This window comes from Camponotus floridanus, unplaced genomic scaffold (genome assembly GCF_003227725.1).
Source record: "Camponotus floridanus strain SB8 unplaced genomic scaffold, Cflo_v7.5 scaffold9, whole genome shotgun sequence".
In the NCBI taxonomy this organism is placed as follows: Eukaryota; Metazoa; Arthropoda; class Insecta; order Hymenoptera; family Formicidae; genus Camponotus; species Camponotus floridanus.
Window position 1 is genome coordinate 390769 of NW_020229860.1, and position 21420 is coordinate 412188.

At 35.8% G+C, this 21420-nt stretch overlaps 2 protein-coding genes across 3 annotated transcripts; one reads left to right on the top strand and one right to left on the bottom strand.

Annotated features, from left to right (window-relative positions):
- The first annotated feature begins 4259 nt into the window (after positions 1 to 4259).
- On the top strand, positions 4260 to 12668 carry LOC105259325 (limbic system-associated membrane protein). 2 transcript variants are annotated; one of them, XM_025414771.1, is made up of 10 exons: positions 4260 to 4448; positions 6100 to 6201; positions 7586 to 7807; positions 8164 to 8285; positions 8532 to 8673; positions 9486 to 9583; positions 10984 to 11286; positions 11892 to 12087; positions 12196 to 12252; positions 12391 to 12668. In XM_025414771.1, the coding sequence occupies exons 1-10, from the start codon at positions 4391 to 4393 to the stop codon at positions 12528 to 12530; spliced, it is 1440 nt and encodes a 479-aa protein (XP_025270556.1). In that variant the 5' UTR covers positions 4260 to 4390; the 3' UTR covers positions 12531 to 12668. The 2 variants fall into 2 exon arrangements, with proteins under 2 accessions (XP_025270556.1, XP_025270557.1); XM_025414772.1 differs by having other exon boundaries at positions 11895 to 12087.
- A 337-nt stretch (positions 12669 to 13005) lies between these two features.
- Positions 13006 to 20819, bottom strand: LOC105259326 (cofilin/actin-depolymerizing factor homolog). The gene is made up of 3 exons (XM_011271204.3): positions 20465 to 20819; positions 14116 to 14358; positions 13006 to 13815 (listed from the first exon to the last, which is right to left on the bottom strand). Exons 1-3 carry the CDS (start codon positions 20465 to 20467, stop codon positions 13615 to 13617), a joined length of 447 nt encoding a protein of 148 aa, XP_011269506.1. The 5' UTR covers positions 20468 to 20819; the 3' UTR covers positions 13006 to 13614.
- Between the last annotated feature and the right edge of the window lie 601 nt (positions 20820 to 21420).

A 21420-nucleotide genomic window follows, 5' to 3' on the forward strand; every position in this document is an offset into this window, starting at 1 on the left:
TGCGGGAAATAAGGAAAAAGTGGTAATTTTGTGGACCTTCTGAAGCCAAATTGTTTTCCGAAATTGTTACAGTACGCTTGGTAATTGGATTTCGCCGCTAGCCACATGCGCTCCGTTAAAATTCCATCCTGGAGAAAAAAAATTTCACAATAAAATCGTGCAATACGAAATATGTACTCTACAATTATCGATATATCTTGAACTTTATTTAACAGGCTTATAAGTGAGTGGGAAATTAGTTAAAATCATTTTTTCATCATTTTTTTATTTTTGTTTAATTAAATTGGATTAAATAAAGGTAAAAAAAAATATCTTGTCGAGGGATTAAACATGCGTGCGTGAATATAATAATACTCATAAAATTAATAATACAGGCGGTTCAAAGAAAAACATATTTCGTAATTACAAGCCTTATGTGTTATGCATTTGGTTGTTATGCGATTATAAAAGTTTCTCTTTATTTGTGAAAAAAATGGATAAAACAATAGTGGAATGCAAGGGAATGCAATTTATATTATTGAGACAACGATGTTAAGCGCGAGCTTTAATGAAAATAATGAAACGCAAGCTCTCTCTTTTTCTATTTCTATCTTTCTCTCTCTCTCTCTAATATTGATATAACACAAAATTAGGTATTTTGGGGTTAACGCGGTTTGCTCAGTCCGTCATGGTACACATGTATAACACAATTTACGATGCGCCACCAATTATTCCAAACTACCAGTTTGACCTGAAATCGCTCGACATCAAACTGCGTCAAGCATCGATAAAAGATATATAAACGTAACACATACTGTCAATCAAAAGAAGGCTTAATATTGTGAGAAAAGAAGGACTACAGACATATGTCGGCCCAATCTGTATCATTCAACTTACAGCTATTTGTCTCTTTTGCGATATATCATATATGTGTAACTGTCAAATTATGACATGTACATTCATATAAAAGAAAATAAATAAACTGAATGATACCGAGTTAAACCGAATGAACCAGTCCTTCCTTTCCACTAATCTCAACTTTTTTTTATTTTGCACAAGATTCCATTTATATTATTCTAAAATTGATAGCATCAAGAGAGAGAAAATAATTATGTCGCTCATGTTCATTTTTTGATTCACGATTATTTTCCATCAACTTAATCATCGATTGAATCAAGAGTGAGAGAAACGAATGAAAGAAACGAAAGAGCGAGAAATAAAAATAAAAGCATCGGTGAACTTTTGTATCACGTCTTGTAATTTTTTGCTCGCGTTAAACAGAAGATTACCCTTGTAATTTGCAATATTACCTATATAAGTCAAAGCTCGATAATTCGTCTTTGAATCCGCACGATCCAATTCCGGAATGTCTAAGCGACTCCAAAACTAGGGTAAACTTACAGATAACCATAATTGTTGGTCAATACCTTTGCCCTTAATCTGCTCCAACATTTCCCGCAAGACCCGCGCCAATCTGGATCTCGTGCGACTGTAAATTACGTCTTGAACTAATCATCATTCTCCCGGATATATCCGAAGATCTCGACTTGGATCGTGTCTCATGTTTATGCCAGCGACGAATTTCTCCCCTATCTCGTCAAATAAGCCACATCTCTCTCCCCTCAGGCTTCAAGACTAGGATTACCTCAAATATCCCACAAATGTCTTACTTGTAAAAATCCAATAATCCGTTAATATTATAACTTTAAAGATAGATATTCGCTTGAATAACGCAAATAGATTTTATACAACTAATTATTAAGTAAAATTATATATGTATAAAATATAAATATATATAAATTTATTTTTATTTTATTAACATTTTTTTGGAATTTTAAAGGAATGAAAAAATGAGATATGTGATTAACGATGAGTGCGAGAAATAAAGTTTTCAAGCGAAATACTAAACGCGATCTTTCTCACTTCCGTTCACGAGTGGTGGACATCCCTTTACGAGACCTCCGTAAACAATTTAGCTGACAATGAGGAGGAAGGCGCGATCATCGAAACAACGAGAGCGGTACTTCAGTGAATTAGTGCCAATTAAGTCGTAACTTTTTAACTGATGCTATGTGAATACATGACTGCTATATACTTTCTTTCTTCATCTGGGAATGGCGATGGAAAAATTAGCTTCGATTATTTATTATTAGTCGACGATCATTGTCCCCTTTTAGTTTTTCGAATCGTTCATATATTCCTAATTTTAATATTTTTAATATTAAAATTAATTTAATTTAATTTTATTATTTTTAATATTTTTCAAAAGAGATGTATAGATCAAATATCGCTTAATTTTATTTTTCTCAAGCGCATCTGCGAGCAAAAAAATAAACTATATATGAAAGATGTGTAAAGAAAATACCACAAATGAATTAATTTTATATTTATTCATATTATTTAAATAAATGTGAGCGAAACACCTTCAAAAATGACCTTTAAATCCTAATAAGATTGATTTTTCGATTCTATATTCATCAAATATTTTTTACTCGATTTTTTATTCGCATCGAGCACTGTCGAGTCTATAAATCCTAAACCTATTCTTTCGTAACGTCCTATATACTTTGCGAGAGATTTTTGCTCGAATAAATCATGATAAAACTTCAACGCGATACTTGAAAGTATCCGCAACATAAATATGGGTAAATAAGCGCGAATCAAGAGAGATTCTGACGAGCGAAAAATATATCGACGATCCGTCACGACGCAGATCTCGCCGAAAGCTCTTGGCTCGATCCTGGTAGGATTCCTTTAAAAATCCATTTAAGAGGATTTTCGTCGGCGCTTTAATGGATGCGTCAGATAATTGAGAACCATTTTAGAACGCCTTCATCTCGACTTGGATTAAGTATATTCACATAGATTCGCACGACTACGCGCGCGCGCAGCTCGAGGAGGATTACCTTTCTCTCCCGCGGCTTCTCTATCCTTCTAGGTCCTCTCTCCTTTGTCCTTTGCTCCTGTTTGAAACTAAGAGACCTGGCCATTCGTAAGGATCGACAGTGTACAATACACTCTGTCGTCTTATATATATTTTTTTAAACCCCTTATTAGTCATGCAAAATCTCATCTACCTGAAATAATATATATGATGTATGCAATATTTATTATTGATGTGTACGCATATAAATGTATCATAATATTTATGCGGCGAGCCACCCAGTTCGCTCCTCTCATTTGCAAGCGAGGAAAGTCAAAGTTGATCGAATAAATCTGAGACGACAGACACCTGTAAAAAGATTAGCTCGTTTATGCAGAAAAGTTTCGTGGCGTTGTATAAAGTACACTGATTTTTGAATTGTAAATAGGTATCCTCATCGACAGTCGAAAAAAGTTGAAAGCCACCGATAAAATGTTAACCGTATATCGCTACTTGCAACGATAAATAGGTTGCTCGGAAAATAATTCGACAATAATGGGGATAAGAATGTGCAATATTTCTCCTATTTATATGAAATAACATCAGATATATAAATTAAAGATGAAATTAAGTGTACAATAGTAAAAATGATTAAAACTTAAAATATAAGAATAACAGAATTATTTGTAGCGATCGATTTACTTTCATTTTTCTCTGTTTTTTTTGTTTAGAATATATTGCTAAAGGAGAAGGGGAACGTAAGGAAGATGTCGCAATGATCTAATAAGAGTCGGAGTGACGAATCGCTTATTGGATTAACAGTCTCTAACTCTGGCAAATGGCTCTATACACGGTGCATGTTCATGCGTAAATTGAACAAATTATAGAAAAATGCCTTTGGTATTCGTGGGTGGACACACCCTCTGCTCCTAACAGCAGCGGCTTTGCGATAGAAGAAGACGGTGGTTCTGAATTCAATTTGCATCTTCATCTGAGAAAGCGCCAATCAGCGTAAAATATAGCCCAAAATCTCCATAAGATTCCTTCAATTTCTTTATTCAAAATATTTAAAATAAAATTAACTTAAATTTAACTCTTATGTATATGCGTGCAATTTATTTATTCGCGTGAAATTTATTTATTTATTTTTTATCTTCTATTCTTTAAAAATAATCAGTCACTTTTTAAACTTAATTATCAATCGATTAATTATCAGACAAAGATATGAATATTTAAATTATTGCGAGAATGAAATTTTATTAACCAGAAATTACTTGATTTTGGTCGATTATTTGACATGACATGAGTAAACCTCTTCAAGTCGTGCAGCTGGTCGAGCAACTGGTCATAATTCCATTACTAGAGATGATGTGTGTGTGTGTTAAGATCGTATAGGATACGAAAGGTCACATCTTGAAAACGAGATTAGTGTCTCGTGAAAGACCGAAGAGATCACATGTCTGAGAAAAAGAGCTGAATATTTTTTCGGTGTAATTTTGATACAAATTTTTTATATTTGTGTTAACGAGTGTGTAATTACTAAGAAGAATGCTACGCTTTGTTATTTACGCTTGGATATTTTACATCTATGATTTATTTATGATAGGTAACATATATTTTACATCTATGATTTATTTATGATAGGTAACATACGCAAAATTCCATCTTGTATGCAACAAAACGTTTAATAAAAAATACCCTTATAATAAATAATTTATAAAAATTTTCCTTCAAAAAATATATATAATTTTCCTAAAAAAAATCAAAACTAAATATGAAATCAATAATTAATTAGCCAAGTACATTGAAGCAATTGATAGGGATTTGTAATTTGAAATATTTGTCACAAATTCAATTTTGCATTTATGATATTCTCGACAAAATGAAAATGATTTTTAAAATAAGTTCCAAGTAAATTTGGAACTAAAAAATGAAGACCAAAACGACTTACAAAAACTTGACGTGCTTGGATCGTATTATAATTCACATATTTCTATAATTGAAATTAATTACAGGTATATAATTCGCAAACCTTGTAAAATTATATTTTATTAAACGTTTTTTTATTAAACGTTTTGTTGCATACAAGGTGGAATATTTTTTATGTACTTGACGTATTTTTTTTACCTTTGTAAGGTTTTTTTGGAGGGATAGGTAACATACGCGAAATGTATTATAGCAAATATATGCGTGCATTGGGATTCTATAAGATTCGTCTCGAAATGGAAACAACATTGGTTTTAAAGAAGAAAAATTGTCAAAATTCTGAAACCTTATAAATTTCGAACTGTCACGTTTTATCATTTTTCCGAGCATCGACATTTATGTTCGAATCAAAATAAGGAAGTCTCGAAAGAATGCTAAGAGAGAGAAATTATACTGTGCATTTCTTTTTTTGTTTTAATCACCTTGATCATTTTTCGTTGACTCATGCAAATGATTAGAAATACGAGAATTTACTCATCAAATTTATACGCGGAGAGGGATATCAATGGGTAATAGGTATATTTAAGAGAGATGCGAGATAGAAAAAAAAAATTAATTTCTTAAAAGGTTTCCTTCCTCGCAAAATGGTCTCGCGCGTCATTTACGAATGATTGATCCACTTTATTGTTTTCTCACTTTAGATAATCGTTGCGAGATAAAAAGGACATACACTCCGAGCAACCTAGTTTCTCGTAATCGAAACAGCACCGTAATCGGACTGAAATATCTCCCGCACATAAGGCGGCATAATTGTAGCCGTATTTCCGTATGTGCGAATCGATTCTCTTTGGGAAGGAAAAGCACTCGCTCGAGTCGGGAGCGTATACATAAAATTGCGCCTTATCGCTCGTTCGCTCTGGCGCACGCAACTTTGGCAATCGATTCCGTTTCGCCCTCGAGTTTCCGCGGGTGCGTGAGCGAGGGCATAATCGCGCACCGTAGTTTTGTTTTCGCACAGCGTAAGCGAAGGTTGCGTTATGCAGGTTGCGTTATGCGGCAACGTCATATAGTATAATCGATCAGATAAGAAGAGAGAGGACTTTTGCGCGTGCATACTCGAAAGAAATTTCGCGCTGTCACGCACGCGACGCGAAATAATCCGAGAATTTTCATGAAAAAAAGAAGGAAAAAAGTAGGAGAAACAGAGTGAATATTTCACGATGCGAACAGTGTCGTTAAACGCCGATTAGTTTTCATTGTGTTATGATTGATGATTATGATTATAATGATGTTACATATTTGCATTTACATGTTGTATGCATTTTTTGCAGGGACGCAAGCTACGGTGAACTCCGACTTCCAAAGCTACCCGACGACGGTAAAAACCTATGAGAATGACACGGTTTTGTTGCCCTGTTACGTGGAAGATCAGGGTATATTATTAACGATCGATTATATCTTGCGTCTTTTTGTCTTTTCTCAAAATGATTGATATACTTGTTTCTCATCTGACATCAGAGTTTTCATCTTATCACCTCTACACACGTATACATACACAGTAAAAAATTGTGCGTCATTATGTTGAAATTTTCTTGTATCACCGCGTTTTAATTAGAACTTTAATGTAAAATTAACATACGACTTATATGTTATTATTTTTATAACGTTTTCATGTGTTACATTTATGTCAACTTCATAACTTGACACTTTGTACATGTCTCTTAGAAACGGAATATTATTTTGAGTATTTTTAACATAATCATTTTAAACAATCAACATGTCTTAATGTCAGTTTAACATTCTAAGAAAAGTTAAAGTAAATCTTTAAATAATCTTAAACTTTGACATACAAAATAATTAAATTTACTAAAATCAAATGTTTCTATTACAAATAATTTAAGTAAAATAATTACTATTATATATTAATTACTATAGTTACTACTAGTATTACTATAGTTATATACTATATTACAAGTTCTAATATTACTATTATATGTTCTCAACATTTCTCACGAGTTATTGTATCTATTTCTTGATGTAATTTTTAATTAATTTGTATGTTATTTTTACAACACACTTAAAGTTACAAAAATAAGATTACAAACTTAAGGTAACAAAAATAAATATAAAGTAAATAAGATTACAAACTTAAGATAACAAAATAAATATAAGTAAAGTATTGTGTCAATTATTTAATATTTATAGTTAGATAAGTAACATACGATGAATGAGTTATTTTAATTCAAAATTTAGAGTGGACTTTCTGGGACATGTGAAAAATGTTATAATTAACATTTTATTTTTCACTATGTATGTATACACAGTAGAGAGGAATTATTACCATTCGCAAATATTGCTCGACACATGCTACATTTAAACTACAATCTCAGTCTCGCGATAGCATATTTCGTTTTTTGCCATTTTATTTTTTGAACATCGTTATTTCTACCTATACGAGCGTACGAAATCGGGATAAAGTAAGTCGGGAAAGGGGAATATTTTCAGTCCACTTATCGCTATGTGTTTCGTTTCGCCGAAAGCATTATGAATAATTCGTCATAAGTCTTGTTGAAGCATGGCTTTATTAAGGCAAATATTTATTTATTTTTGCATACACGTGTTTCTGTCCTTTTCCTTTTCGGTGCATTAATCTATCATTGCTCGAGAGCTGAAGGTACAAACTTTCTCCTTCGCGAACCATCTTCTTCCTCGTTAGCAAGTAATAACCGTGCAAAGTGTGTCGAGTTCGAATGTCGGCTTTTTGGAATGACGGGATTCGTTCGAGCGTGTGGAAAAGCTTGTTATTTCTGCCCGTAGGCGCGCAAACTAGGATTAAGTGGTGGCGAGAGGAGACTCTTCTGGCCGACAGCAGCGAGCGAAACCGACCGAAAGAATCACCCGAAAGAATCATCATGTATCAGAATGGTACCCTACAGATTCTAAACGTGCAACGGGAGGATAGCGGCCAATATGTGTGCCAGGTGACCCGACTGACTTCCTGGGGGGGAGTTACGCAACTACACAAACTCGAAGTAATGTGTGAGTACGATCATAGTAGCGGCCACAGATGTATGCCGAGATAAGCGTCTTCTCTAGAGTATAAAGTCCCGAAAGAATACTTCTTCTTCTATACGAATCGGCGCGAAAGGATCCGTTGAAAGGATCCGTTTCTATTTATTCCGAATCCATCTATCTTCTTTCGAAGCTTATCCAGAATCGTTTCCCCATTTGATTCCTTCACCTACGACTCTGTCCAAGCAAAGATCTGAATTTCGCGTGAGTATATGTAAACGTAAAGTTGCTTTAAATATATATATATATATATATATATATATATATATATATATATATATATGGTGAGCCTCTATTTGTCCTTTTTCGCTCTACTCGTTCAGATCCACCAAGCGTGGAGACTATACCGGCGTCCGGCGAGCTAGAGGTCAATCTGGGAGAGACGGTGTACATGCAATGCGTAGCGAAGGGTGTACCAACTCCCATCATAAGTTGGAGGACAGAGGTAAATCGATATTCTCCCCTTGGCTTATTCGATATACCATACCAATGATATTAGACGATTCGCGCTCAAGTGCGGTGAACATGCTTGACGGATGTAGAGAGAAAGAGAGAAAGAAAACGCACCAAAAAATAGAGATGCTTCGCGCGATCGAACAATAAGTCAATTAAATAAAAGTGGATTGCATGTATGCTCTGTGATAAAGAGCAATGTGCATCTCGTGCTTCTTCTCCTTTTTCTTCTTTCTAGGAGGGAGAAATCCCATTATTGGATGTCAGATCGCAATTGAGTTTTCGTGCTGAAAATCGAAATCTTTCTGGTAGGTATACCTGCGTCGCCACTAATGAAGTCAGCGATCCCGCCATTGCGCATATAGATCTACGTATTAGATGTGAGTCGCGTTTATATCTTCTTTTACAACGAACTTTGTAACATTTTCCTCTTTACAATTTTTGAAATATTTTTTTTATTCTTTCTCTATAATTTTTAAATTTCCTATATCTCTTCATTTCTCGTGATTATAAAAGTTATTATAATAGCTTTACAAAATTGTATTAAATGCGCGATTAGTTGTGACTTTAATTACAATTGAAACGATTATATCAAGGCATTTATATCTTCCTTTAAGACGAATTTTGTAATATTTTCGTCTTTATAATTTTTGAAGTATTTTTTTATTCTTTCTCTATAATTTTTAAATTTCCTATACTCTTCATTTCCCGTCATTGTAAAAGTTATTATAATAGCTTTACAAAACTGTATTAAATGTGCGATTAGTTGTGACTTTAATTACAATTGAAACGATCATGTAAATCAGACGCACTATCCTGCATGTTACATAGCTAAGCATAATTAAGTTAAGAAATTGCTACAGATTGCTCCTTTGGTATTCCAATCAAACGCATGAGCGAGTCAATTATGTTCATACGTATGTACGTATGTACATTTGCGAGTGTTTTGCAGACATTAATTGACCATCTTCGTGACCTGTATTAACAATTCGCGATATCAAAACAAGTCTTACGTACGCGTTTCAAAAACACGCTTCAAATGTAACGCAATTTTTTTTATCGAATTAAATAATGTACATATAATTAATTCAAGTAAATATCAAAAGATTGAAACATTATTTCGCAATCTTTGATCTTATGATTTTTTAATATTTTGTATTAAATATCTATATGGAAATCGATATATGAACAGATAAGCCGGAGATCTTCGTGAAGAAGCCATGGGTGCACGCGTATCCGGGAATACGAGCACAGCTAAATTGCATAGTGACCGCCTGGCCCGAGGCGAAGGTAAGACTAATGTCTCTCTCCATGAGCTGTCATGATTGTCGTCTCGTTAATTAATAGTTCGAACAACAATTTAACGCGACATCCTGCGCGAGTACGCGCGGCACGATTCGCAGTCGGACTTTTAATTGACTTTGGAAGCGTGGAAGAAGGGTTTACATCAGAGACTCCTACGCGCGAGCGATGTGCTACCACTTTTAAAACGCATCCCTTAAATATCGATGAGAATTCCGGATGTCTACTCAAATATCGTAAGAAAAATTCCCTGACCTTTCAAGTATTTTTATTCAAAATTTTAGATAAAGAGAATATTTTAAAGATATTTTGTGTAATGTGACTTTCTAAACTAAATTTTATTACTGTACATATATTTTTTGTAATGTTTTTCATTCATATGAAAAAAAGATATAGAGCTATTTAAATTTCAAGTACTAGATTTGCAAATGTACTGATAAAAGTTAAACAACTTTCGCAAGATAAATATTTTTCATTTGCATATTTTCATTTCTTCATCAGTGAAAATTACAATGAAGAATATGTATAACATATTCAATATTTAAAAGATTGAATATATAAATAGAGATAAATATATATATATTTATAAATATACATTTTAAACACTTTATTTGCCAATTGCTTACAATATAAAAAGTAAAGAATATTTTTTTAAATTTTCCAACAAAATTCCATGAGAATTCCTAAGAATTCCCAAGGAGTAGACATCCTGGAATTAGAATAAGATAGATGATCGAGATAACTCTCGAGAGGAATTTATTTCTGAAAAATAAATAGATGATTCGCCTCCCTTGCGCAAGGCCAACGAAAAAATTCTATCCACGCGATTAGTCGTCTCGGTCGAATAATCTCGGCATCCTCATTAAACCCTAAACTATTTTAAGAGATGAAAAAGGGAGATCCTGCAGATCTTGCGCATATCGTAGAGATAAACTCCGCGCTTCAAAAACAAGAATTTTTATAAAAGCTTACTAGAATTCTATTTCTTTCACATCATATGATAACGAATCGAGCGATATGCGATACGGTTTTGGCGATTGGACCTCGATACTCAATACAAATACAAAATAAATATTTTTCTGCGTCCTGGGAATCGTCTTTTAGATTTCAACGAGTTCTTCACGCTCAGCAACTAAATGAAACCGCCTCGCCTGCCAAGCAATTTCTCACTGTGATCCCTTAAAGCCAGTCGCACGTGACAAATCGATTCGTAGAGAACGTGACTTATGGTATCTTTTTTTTTATTTTTTCGTAAAAAGAAAGAAAGAACGAAACCAGAAGCATTATATTATCGCAACATTCGATAATCGATCCGACATTATTGATTAGCAATAGTTTCTTAAAACAATGTTTAATAAAAACTAATGTTATAATTTCAATTTTTTTAGGTTGATTGGTATTTCAGAAATGAAACATTGAAATACACATCGCGTGTAGTAAAATATAGCATTGGAAACGATTACAGACTAATGATCAGGAATGTAAATGAAAGCGATTATGGTTCCTATCTCTGCAGAGCTTCGAATTCTCTGGGATTCACGGAAAAGATTATCGAGCTATCGGGGATTGCGAATCAGGCGATCTTTAAGAAAGAGTCGCGCAGCACGTCAAGCACATCGTATAACTTCATCTGGGAGGTCGACAGTTATTATCCCATCATCGAATATCAATTCTGGTTTCGTAAATATAAGGTGAGATTTTGTTTTAAAAATGGCTCGAAATCATAAATTAATAATGATACGATCTGTCGCGAGGAAACCACAAGAAAGTCTGCATAAGGTGAATGAAATCTCGACTCGTATCTTTCTGAAATGAGGCAACATGGGATTCATTTCATGGATTCGTGAATTGTTCACGTTACGATTTTGATGGCTGCCGTACATGCAAGGGCGATCATGAAGAAATAATTGAATTAAAGGCAACGTCTTGTATGATGACGCTATTTTATTAGAATTTCCTATCACGTAACGATATCGATCGCGAAATCTGTAGTTTCTTATTTTAATTAGTTTTATGAATAAAGGGCAAAGAGGGAGAGAGGAGAAAAAAATGCAAAGCACAATGTTGGAACATTATATATCAAGAAAGGTATGGGTTGCTTCCCTCATGATAAACTATCGAGGGGATAATTCTTTTTTTAGTTGGACATTTTTTTTATAATGACCCCGAGCTATATTAGTTTGAAATAACAAAGTATTTGAGTAGGTTTTCATATTACCTTTAATGTTTGTCATTTCCTTGAAAGCAACTCTATTTCTCACACAGCAACTGTTATGTGACTATTTTTATACCATAGAAGGATACTAACGATAAATGGCGCAGACTGCATATACCCGGTGACAACGACGTTCTCAGCTCGGTGGTGCATGTTCGTTCCTTCAATTTGACAGGCTTGGATGCGGCGACCCATTACGAGGCAACCGTTTTGTCCAGAACTCAACATGGATGGAGCCATCCCTCAGCGATACTGCACTTTCACACCGAAGGAGCTTGTAAGTAATAAAGATAAGTCGCTCTTTCTCTTTCACTTTTTCGCGCACAATCATGACAAAGAAGAAACTCGGCTCGCATATGAAAATATATTGCGCTTCATTTTGTAGCCGTTGATTCCAGCGAAAATTTCGAGACTGATGACGATCAAAAGAATAGGATAGCAGGTAAATATCACGATTCAATTTAAATCTTTCTTAGCGTTAAAAATTACTTGCTTCTTAAGATAATAATGAAAAAAAAAAAATCTTAAGAGAAATAAAATAAAATAAAAGTTATTATATATAATCGATATTTGTTTATAGTTATACAACTCGCATCCATGTCGCAACACTATCCTTTGGCAACGGATGCAAATGGATCAACATATTATCAAGTGAAAACATTATTATTGATATCATGTATGTCATGTACTTTAATCATATCATTTGACGGCACATTTTAAATGTTTGTACAAAATGCGAGAAAAATATAAAACGGACTGTTGTAATTTTTGTATGATATGATTATTTGTGAAAGTTGCCGGTCGCGCATGCTGATTGCGTTGTATCGATAAGTCATCCTCCATTAATGAAAATATTGCTGCACCTTTCATGTGTAATTATTGTGATTACATTCTTAAAAATAATATGTAAAAATATTTGACATATATAATTTTTATCTCCTTTTTATCTCACCTTGAAATTTAATCATGAATTTACATGACTAAGGTGATTCAAAAAAATATTAACAGAATTTTAATTAATATTTGCAAACAAGCTGAATTCATCGATAAACTCTTACATATTTCGAAAGAGAATCTACTTTTTTACCATTTGAAACACTAATCATACCGTCAGTTGAATGAGTTGGAAGGATTTTACCTTGTGCAGAATCTGTCTCTGTGAGCGACATAAAGAGAATGAAATCTGCATTATCAGTTTATTTTTTTCGTATTTTATTTCCTTTTATCACATCTCTTCCAGTCTATTTCGATTTCGTGCGCGGAAATATCGGAAATGTAATGGGTTATGTTAACAGGAAATAGCGAAAAGTCATAATGAAATGAATTTAATTTAAATGTTCTACAGTCTGTGAGAAAAAAAGTATAATAATTTCATTCTTATCGCTTGACTGGTTGTAAATTGTTTTGTATTCTTATACAATTACCTTATAATTATGTAATAATAGTATAATATTAATATTATATCAGACAGATTCACACAACGTTCGCGGTATGAAAAGGGAAGTCCCCTTGTTTATCCTTCTTTTCTCATTCCTGTTCATTTTTGCTATTAATAATGCTTACATTCCCCTGGTGACTAACATATGTAGCGCAAAATACTTGATAATCGGTCTCCTTTAAAAGTGAAAAATGTGTAAAAATGTGAACCCTCGATGCAACGACAGTATAGAGCAGTATTGTTTTTCTTTTTTTTTCCTTTTTTTCTTTTTGTTTGTTTCTGGGAAGTTAATTCACAATGTATCGTATTCCACTTGATTTTCTTTCTCTTATCTCGTAATAGGTTTTGGGATTTATTGGAATACTCCTAATTCCTGTCGGTAGCTCGAAGTTTCTCCTCGACAGCCTCCTCGGAGGCCTCCGATAGATCCGTCGCCTGTATGTACTTTTGCACACCGACCAACGACTTTTTCAGAGCGTCAAAGGAACTCGAGTACAACATCTTCTTCTTAACCTTGGCCGTGTCGGGACACCACGACATTAAGAATAGTTTCTGTTTCTTGGATGCCTGTAAAAGAAGAATAACATAAAATGATATATTTCCAAGAACATTTTTTCGGTTATCAAAGAGTATTATTATTATTATAAAATGAATCAGGAAATGTACAATTGAAATGATTCTACTTTTGCAAAAATAAGTTGAAAATGAAATAAAATTTCTTCGAACAAATTTCCAAGAGAATTGATTTGAAATTTGGAAAACAAATAACACACTGCTTGACTTGTTTAACTACAGAATGATTTCTACAATTTCTACGTTTTTTTTAAATATATTACAAAAAATAAAATATCGATGATATGTGATTACCTCGGAAGTACCCTGACATTGATGGGTATATTCAAAATCGAACAGGCCATAACGGCACTCTCCGCTGCCGCCTTTTTGCAGATCTTCGAGGAAGGCGTCGTAAGCCGCGTCGCGAGGTCCGATGACTTCGACATCTATCTGTCTTTCGTCTTTGATGTAGAAGATCACATATCGGTGTTTTTTGTCTTTCTTTATCTCTTCGTACGTTGTCTTGCAAACGTCTGCGACTGTTACTCCAGATGCCTAGTGAAACATCGATGAACATAAATTATTGGGTGGTGAAAAAAGCGAGGTAGATGATTACAGTGGCTTTTAGCTGTGACTGGTTCTTATTCCAGTTTTTTAAAAGCCTCATTAATTAATCCATACAACTATCTTGCATTTTAAGGTATCTTTTATTTAGGGAAAAATCTATATATTTTGTCTGATCTCAATTTATTATAATTTGGTGCCAGATCGACGGCAGGACATTTCACGCATCGATGCGATATGCCGCTATTTAGCGTTGCCCTATCAGTCGGACCGTTTAAGCTTATTTCGCGAGTACAAAATACGCGTGTGGGGGACATTCGCTACCGAAATAAATTCTTCCCACGCGCGAATCGCGATGCTAAAAGAGATCTGGCGATCCACTTCTAAAGTTATCCCCTGGCTCTCGGGCACGTGGCGCGCGCCATCAACTTTTAGCCGATCGTCTTTCCTCTTCGCGCCATGGAAATTGATGAAATATAATCGGTAATGAGAGGAATATCTTCGATAGACCAAAGATATTTTTTTAATTCTTTGAATCTTTTACAAGAAAAACATTTCAAAATTATTTTTAAAAATAAATAATTATGAATACATTATATTTACATTATATATACATTATAAATACATTATATATACATATATACACACTTCTTGAGTTTTTTTGTAATAATTTGATTTACTATTTCAACACAGATTACTTTTTCACTTTTGTAGATGCATGAAAATGATTTTTAATTGATTTTAAATTGATTTTAATTTGAAAAAAAAAAACAATACATCATTTGGACTATCATATGGATGATGCCTACATTTTCTGGAAAATGACATTTGTCCATAGATGAGTAAACTTCATTAAAAACGGTCATTAAGCTAATATTTTTAAAAAACTATACTCAAATGTAGGAATAATTTGCACAAGATTATCAATTTAATTGTCAAATGATATTCGGTTTCGTCAAAAACATAGCCGACTAATATTAATGTATCGTCGAACGTTCTACACGATTGAAAGATTCGAATCAGTTTCGAGAAAGGGTTCCGCGAGAAACGCGACAGTTGGAGAGCGGCCAGCAAACGCGGAGGATGCAACTTCTGGGTCGATATCCTAACGGGGCGGCGACGAGGGACGCCGGTTAAAGGGATGAGGGGGCAACTCCCTCTTTCTGGGGCGTGTTGTACCCTTCTCGAACACTAGGCGCACACAAAGTCGAACGAAAGATGACTCATCCCTAGCTGACCCAAGGATTCGATCTAATGTCTCGAAGAATGAATCTGCATCGTTTCGGCTGCGCTTGCTGCATTTGAAATGAGAACTGGAAAATACTTGGGTTTACGAAAAAGCGAGAGAAAAAGAAACAAATTTAATTATTTAATTATATAAAAATTAACAAAACTAAGACGAATCGATTGAATAATAAATTGTTCGAGCGAATATGCATTTTTCGCGTAGAGCATCTGGGAATTTATAAAAGAGAAAAAAATGTTTCGTCGATCAAGTTTTAAAGTCGCGCGTCATTTCAAGAAACGACGCGATAAATACTACACTTTCCGCGAAAGACCGTCATAAAGACGAGAGAAGTTAATTAACCGGCTGCCGGACGTAAAAGACGTCAGTGAACTTCGAGAGTCGCTAGTCCGCAAGAAAATAACCGACCTCCTTACAGGCTCATTGAATTTTTCCCTCTCTCTTTCTTCGCTCGACGTACCGCTCTTTGCGCGCTCTCTTTCTCTCTCTCAGTGTGTGTGTATCGCTCTTCTTTCTAGTTCACTGTCATCTTTGAGGCGCGAGGGGACGCTAAAGGGGAGTTAGCAGATCGGAAAAAGGGGACAGTTTTGAAAAGAGAGCCGGTTTTTCTCCTCGTTTCCAAGAACACGCGCAAAAGTGTAAAAAAGATGATTAAAATAAAACAGATAATCAGAGAAAACTGATCACGTATTAATGAAACAAATTTAAATATTTATATATTTAAATTTTTATAGATTTATATAAAATAAATCTTTATTCAAGTGAAATAAATTTGGTATTTATAAATCTCTATCTTATCTACAAGTAATAGTAAGTCAATTTAAATCGATAGTAAATCAATTATTATCTCGTTTAAACTACATGTATTTCTCCCATAGCATCTCTCTTTTCATATTATAAATATATAAATATATAAATAATATAAATTAAATTAAAATTATACAAATATATAAATTTCTACAAAATATTAAATTTATATAAATTAGACAAGTAAAACGCGACTTGACGCGACTATTTACATTTCAAGAAATACAGAAAATTATCACCATCAGAAACACGTGTTTACAATAAGATCCCGATACAAGGAAAGTTTTGTTTCCAACATTCGAGTCGCGTACTCGGGGGAAATAGATCCTTGCTTGACATTACCGTGTTACGTGACGCGTCGTGTAGCGTCATCGCTTTGTGAACACGTAAATTCTTACGTGGGAGGAGGAGGAGGATCGTTGGCAAAAGGATGCATATTTGCGAGAGGGTTAAGGTCGTGCTTAATCGCACGGATGGGGGATCGCATGGTCGTGACGGCGATGATCCGATAGCGCGCACGTCTCTCCAGAGCGCGAGTCATGGTTTTATTTATATATCGTGCGAGCCGCAAGTGGTTTTGATAAAGGAACACGAGCATCGACGTATTTATGCGCGATATTGCGGCTTTTCGCAATACGCATGGAGGAGATGCTCCATTATCGTCGGTCTTTCGCCTCGTTATTTTGCCACTCTTTCTTCCTGTTTCTCTCGTCAGTCACGGTTACTACATCTGATTTTACAGAGAAACATGCGAAATAATATCTCGGTCTATGTGTCATAGATGCATTAATGATAGATATAACGAGATAACAGGTATTCATTATCATTGAGAAGATAATTTTAAACGAGCTTGAGAAAAAAAATATGTTGTAATATTATTTAATAAAGTAAAAACAAATTAACTTTTATCAAGTGCAAATCTTTAATCAATGGAATTCTTATTGAATCATTTTCTTTGTTTTGTAGTAGTGTATTTTTATATCCTCTGGTTCCTGTCCATATATGGCACGGTTACTACATCTGATTTTACAGAGAAACATACGAAAGAATATCTCGGTCTATGTGTCATAGATGCATTAGTGATATAACGAGATAACAGGTATTCATTATCACCGAGAAAATAATTTTAAACGAGCTTGAAAGAAAAAGATATGGTGTAATATTACTTAATAAGGTAAAAACAAATTAACTTTTATCAAGTGGAAATCTTTAATCAAGGGAATTCTTGTTGAATCATTTTCTTTGTTTTGTAGTAGCGTATTTTTATATCCTGGTTTCTGTCCATATATGGCACGGTTACTACATCTGATTTTACAGAGAAACATGCGAAAGAATATCTCGGTCTATGTGTCATAGATGCATTAGTGATATAACGAGATAACAGGTAATCATTATCACCGAGAAAATAATTTTAAACGAGCTTGAAAAAAAAAGATATGGTGTAATATTACTTAATAAAGTAAAAACAAATTAACTTTTATCAAGTGCAAATCTTTAATCAATGGAATTGGATATTGAATCATTTTCTTTGTTTTATAGTAGTGTATTTTTATATACTGGTTTCTGTCTATATATGGCATTATAAATGAAATTAATTTGATACAATAAAAATTTGATTCGCTCCCGCGATTTGTCATAGATCGCGATGCGATTCAAAGGTAGATTATAGTAATATAAGACGATCAGATAGAATACAATGATGGGACAATAGAAATTGATATCTGAATATATATATATATATATATATATATATATATATATATGTATATATATACATATTTTTCCCCCTCATTTATCTTCATATGTATTCGTTAAAAATGCAGCAAATACAACATAATGTAACAGAAAAAAATAAATTTCAACTTTCTTGCTGTTAATGAATTTATATATTATCTCGTCGTAAATTTTTGTAATAACTTTGAAGAAAATGATTAAAATAATACGTGAACACATGGGTGGGACAGGAACAAATAGATTCGAACAGAAATAATCAGGAATGACACGGTTTAAAGCGCTGCTCGAAAGAAATACGTAACGTTTCCTCTTTTTTTTTATGTGAATGAACGAAGATGACAGATCTTGACAGCGATTGCGGATCTACAATCTTTGAGAAACGATACTTTGCGACTCGAATTTTTTCTCAAATCATGCCTCAAAATTTTTTCGTCGGAATTTTATTATCTAAAATTTAGCGCACGCATGATTAATTTTTTTTCTGTAAAAAAAATGTATGCATAAAATAAATTGAAACAAATTTTTATCCGAAAGTCTCTGCTTTCACGAATGCATTCTTATAAAATTCTAAGAATAATTGAAATCTAAACCGGAATTTATACACGATGCGTTCACAATCGCATAAGTAACAACGGAGGGAAGTATCTACACTTCTCTCTCTCTCTCTCTCTTTCTCTCTCTATCTCTCTCTGTACAGTAGTCATTCGTCGAATGGCGTCTAGCGAGCGTTTGTCAAAATGAGTGAGCAGTGTTCACGTTCCTGTTGCGCAATGCATAATTATTCGTTTTCCGATTAATGAAAACAATTTTGCGTAATCTCGCATTCAATTTAATAAAAAGAGACTTTGACAAAAATTTTAACGTACCTAGATTTTTCAAATTTTTCTAGAAAAAACTATACACAACCAAAATATACACAAACAAATTCAACGTTCACAATTTATTTAGAATAAACTTGATTAAACGAAATAAAAAAAAATGCTCAAATCGAATCTACCCTCGTAATAAAACATCGTGCGATAAATATTAATCCGAGATTGACGCATATCGAAGCGATATCCTCGAAACCGGGTGTGCAAACAGTCGCGCAGCTTCTTCTCGCGATAATAGAAAGATAATGGACAAGCGGATAAATAAAATATATTGTCGCTTCAGCTGTCTGTGTCCATCAGGATATTGTAAACGCGACATTATAACGATTATATAGTTGATGAATCGAATTATTGACATTCCTTCGCGACAAGTCATTACCTTTTATGTCCTGTCATTGAGGCAATCTTGGTCGCGACGTTTGAAAATATCTTGGAATAATTTTGATAAACATAGAATTGGAACTGTGTGTATGTGTGTGTGTGTGTGTATATATATATATATATATATATATATATATATGTATGTATGTATGTATGTATGTATGTATGATATATGCATATATATATATCTTATCTCGAGTCGGGGTAAACGCAGATTCGACCGATTCGTTTCTCCATAAAAGGCGGAATTGAAAGGAGACGAAGGTGAGCCGTAAACTCTAATCGATATTTATAAAAAACAGCCGGCAAACTTTCCATCACGCGAACGTCCCGATAACGCAAATAGCGATCATGGCGTAAGGCACGTATCTCTCTCCGCGTAGCTACGCATCGAGAGATTGAACTTGGTCGGAGTCGGGCCGATTACGATCGGGCTCGGAAAGGCAAAGACGAGGAAAGAGGCGGAGGACAGAGACGGAGATTGCGCGAGAGAAAAGGAGAGACGGAGAGAGCGAGCGCGAGTCGTCGGCGATTCTCGCGCGTCATCGCGCGAGAATCGCGTATCGCCGGTCGCGGTCGGACATGCCGGCCGTGGAAATGAATCATGCGTACGCTTCCTGGAAACGCGACGGCGGATCCTGCCGTCGCGGAATCCGCACGCGGAGAGAAAGAGAGAGCGAGAGAGAGAGAGAGAGAAGGAGAGAGCGGGCGGGGAGGAGGGAAGAGTCCGCGAAACGCCACGACGACGCGAAATTCATCCGGTCGGCGTCGGCGAGAAAGCGAGGCGTATCCGGCGACGAGGCCAGAAATGGCCGACCGGCGCGTCTGCTGCGGCCATAACCACAAAAAGGTCGTCGTGTGCCGGGCAGGCGGCCTCGCCCGAGTCGTCTCGCGTCGCCGTTTGCGTCTACGGACGTGTTCTCGCTCTCTCGCTTTCTCTCTGTCCTCTCCGGGTGATAGTCTTAATACGGCGATGGCGATGGCGATGGCGATGGCGACGGCGACGGCGACGGCGATGGCAAAGGCGACGGCGACGGCGCGACCGGCGGATATTTACCATTTTCCGTAGGAAGCCGTGTAGCCGATGAGCAGAGTCACGTGAACGAGCACTCTTTAACCAACACTTTCCCGGAGTATCTCGGCCGTGGTGGAACTGGATAGCGGCGCGGTGTCCAGTCGAAGGGGTCGCGCGGCTGGCTCACGGGCGAACGGGAAGGGAGGCTCCTCTCTCGGCGACCAGCCGGCTCTTTCCTCTCCGCGAATCCTGTATCCCTACGCCTGCGCGCGCAGCGCCGCCAAGGTCCGCGCCGCCGATTGGCTCGCGCCCCGTTGAGCGCCCGTCAAAAATTCGCGGCTGCGCGACGCGATAAAGGAACGAAAAAAAATCGCGCTACTCGCGCGAATCCTTGGCATTCGAGACACGCTAGCCGATCTCGCGATTACGCGACCGATAAACAGGCGAATAAACGGGCGGATGGACCGCGTTGCACGCGAGGCTCACGAGAACGACGCGATGAGAAACTAAACGATGAGATATCGCGCAGAGTATATATATATGCGGGAATCGATCGACAGCCGGCGCCAAGACCGGTCCGGCATTGTCCATATCTTATCCACGCGAAATCGATTCGCGAGAATCGCGCGTGGAGGAGGTTTCGGGAGGAATTAGTCATTGACGCGAGACGTGCCAGTCGGCGCGGTCCAATCGCCGTTAGGGACGTAGGGAAATTGCCTTATATGGGCAGCGGCGTGCGAACCATCTGTCACGCGCATACGCGTCGCGACTGCGCGCAGAATCGACGCGACATGTCCCGAAACGTGTCTCGATTGGCCGATAAAGCAGAGCCGGGAGCGTATCGAGGCGTCCGGCGCCCGAGGAGAAAAATTTTCGCCACTTTATCTCAAACATTCCATTCGAGACTGATTACAAAAGATATTTGCGATAAAACATATGCGAAAAATATCGCAACGAAATGTAAAATTTTCCATGCTAAATGTTGTGGCAAGTACAAT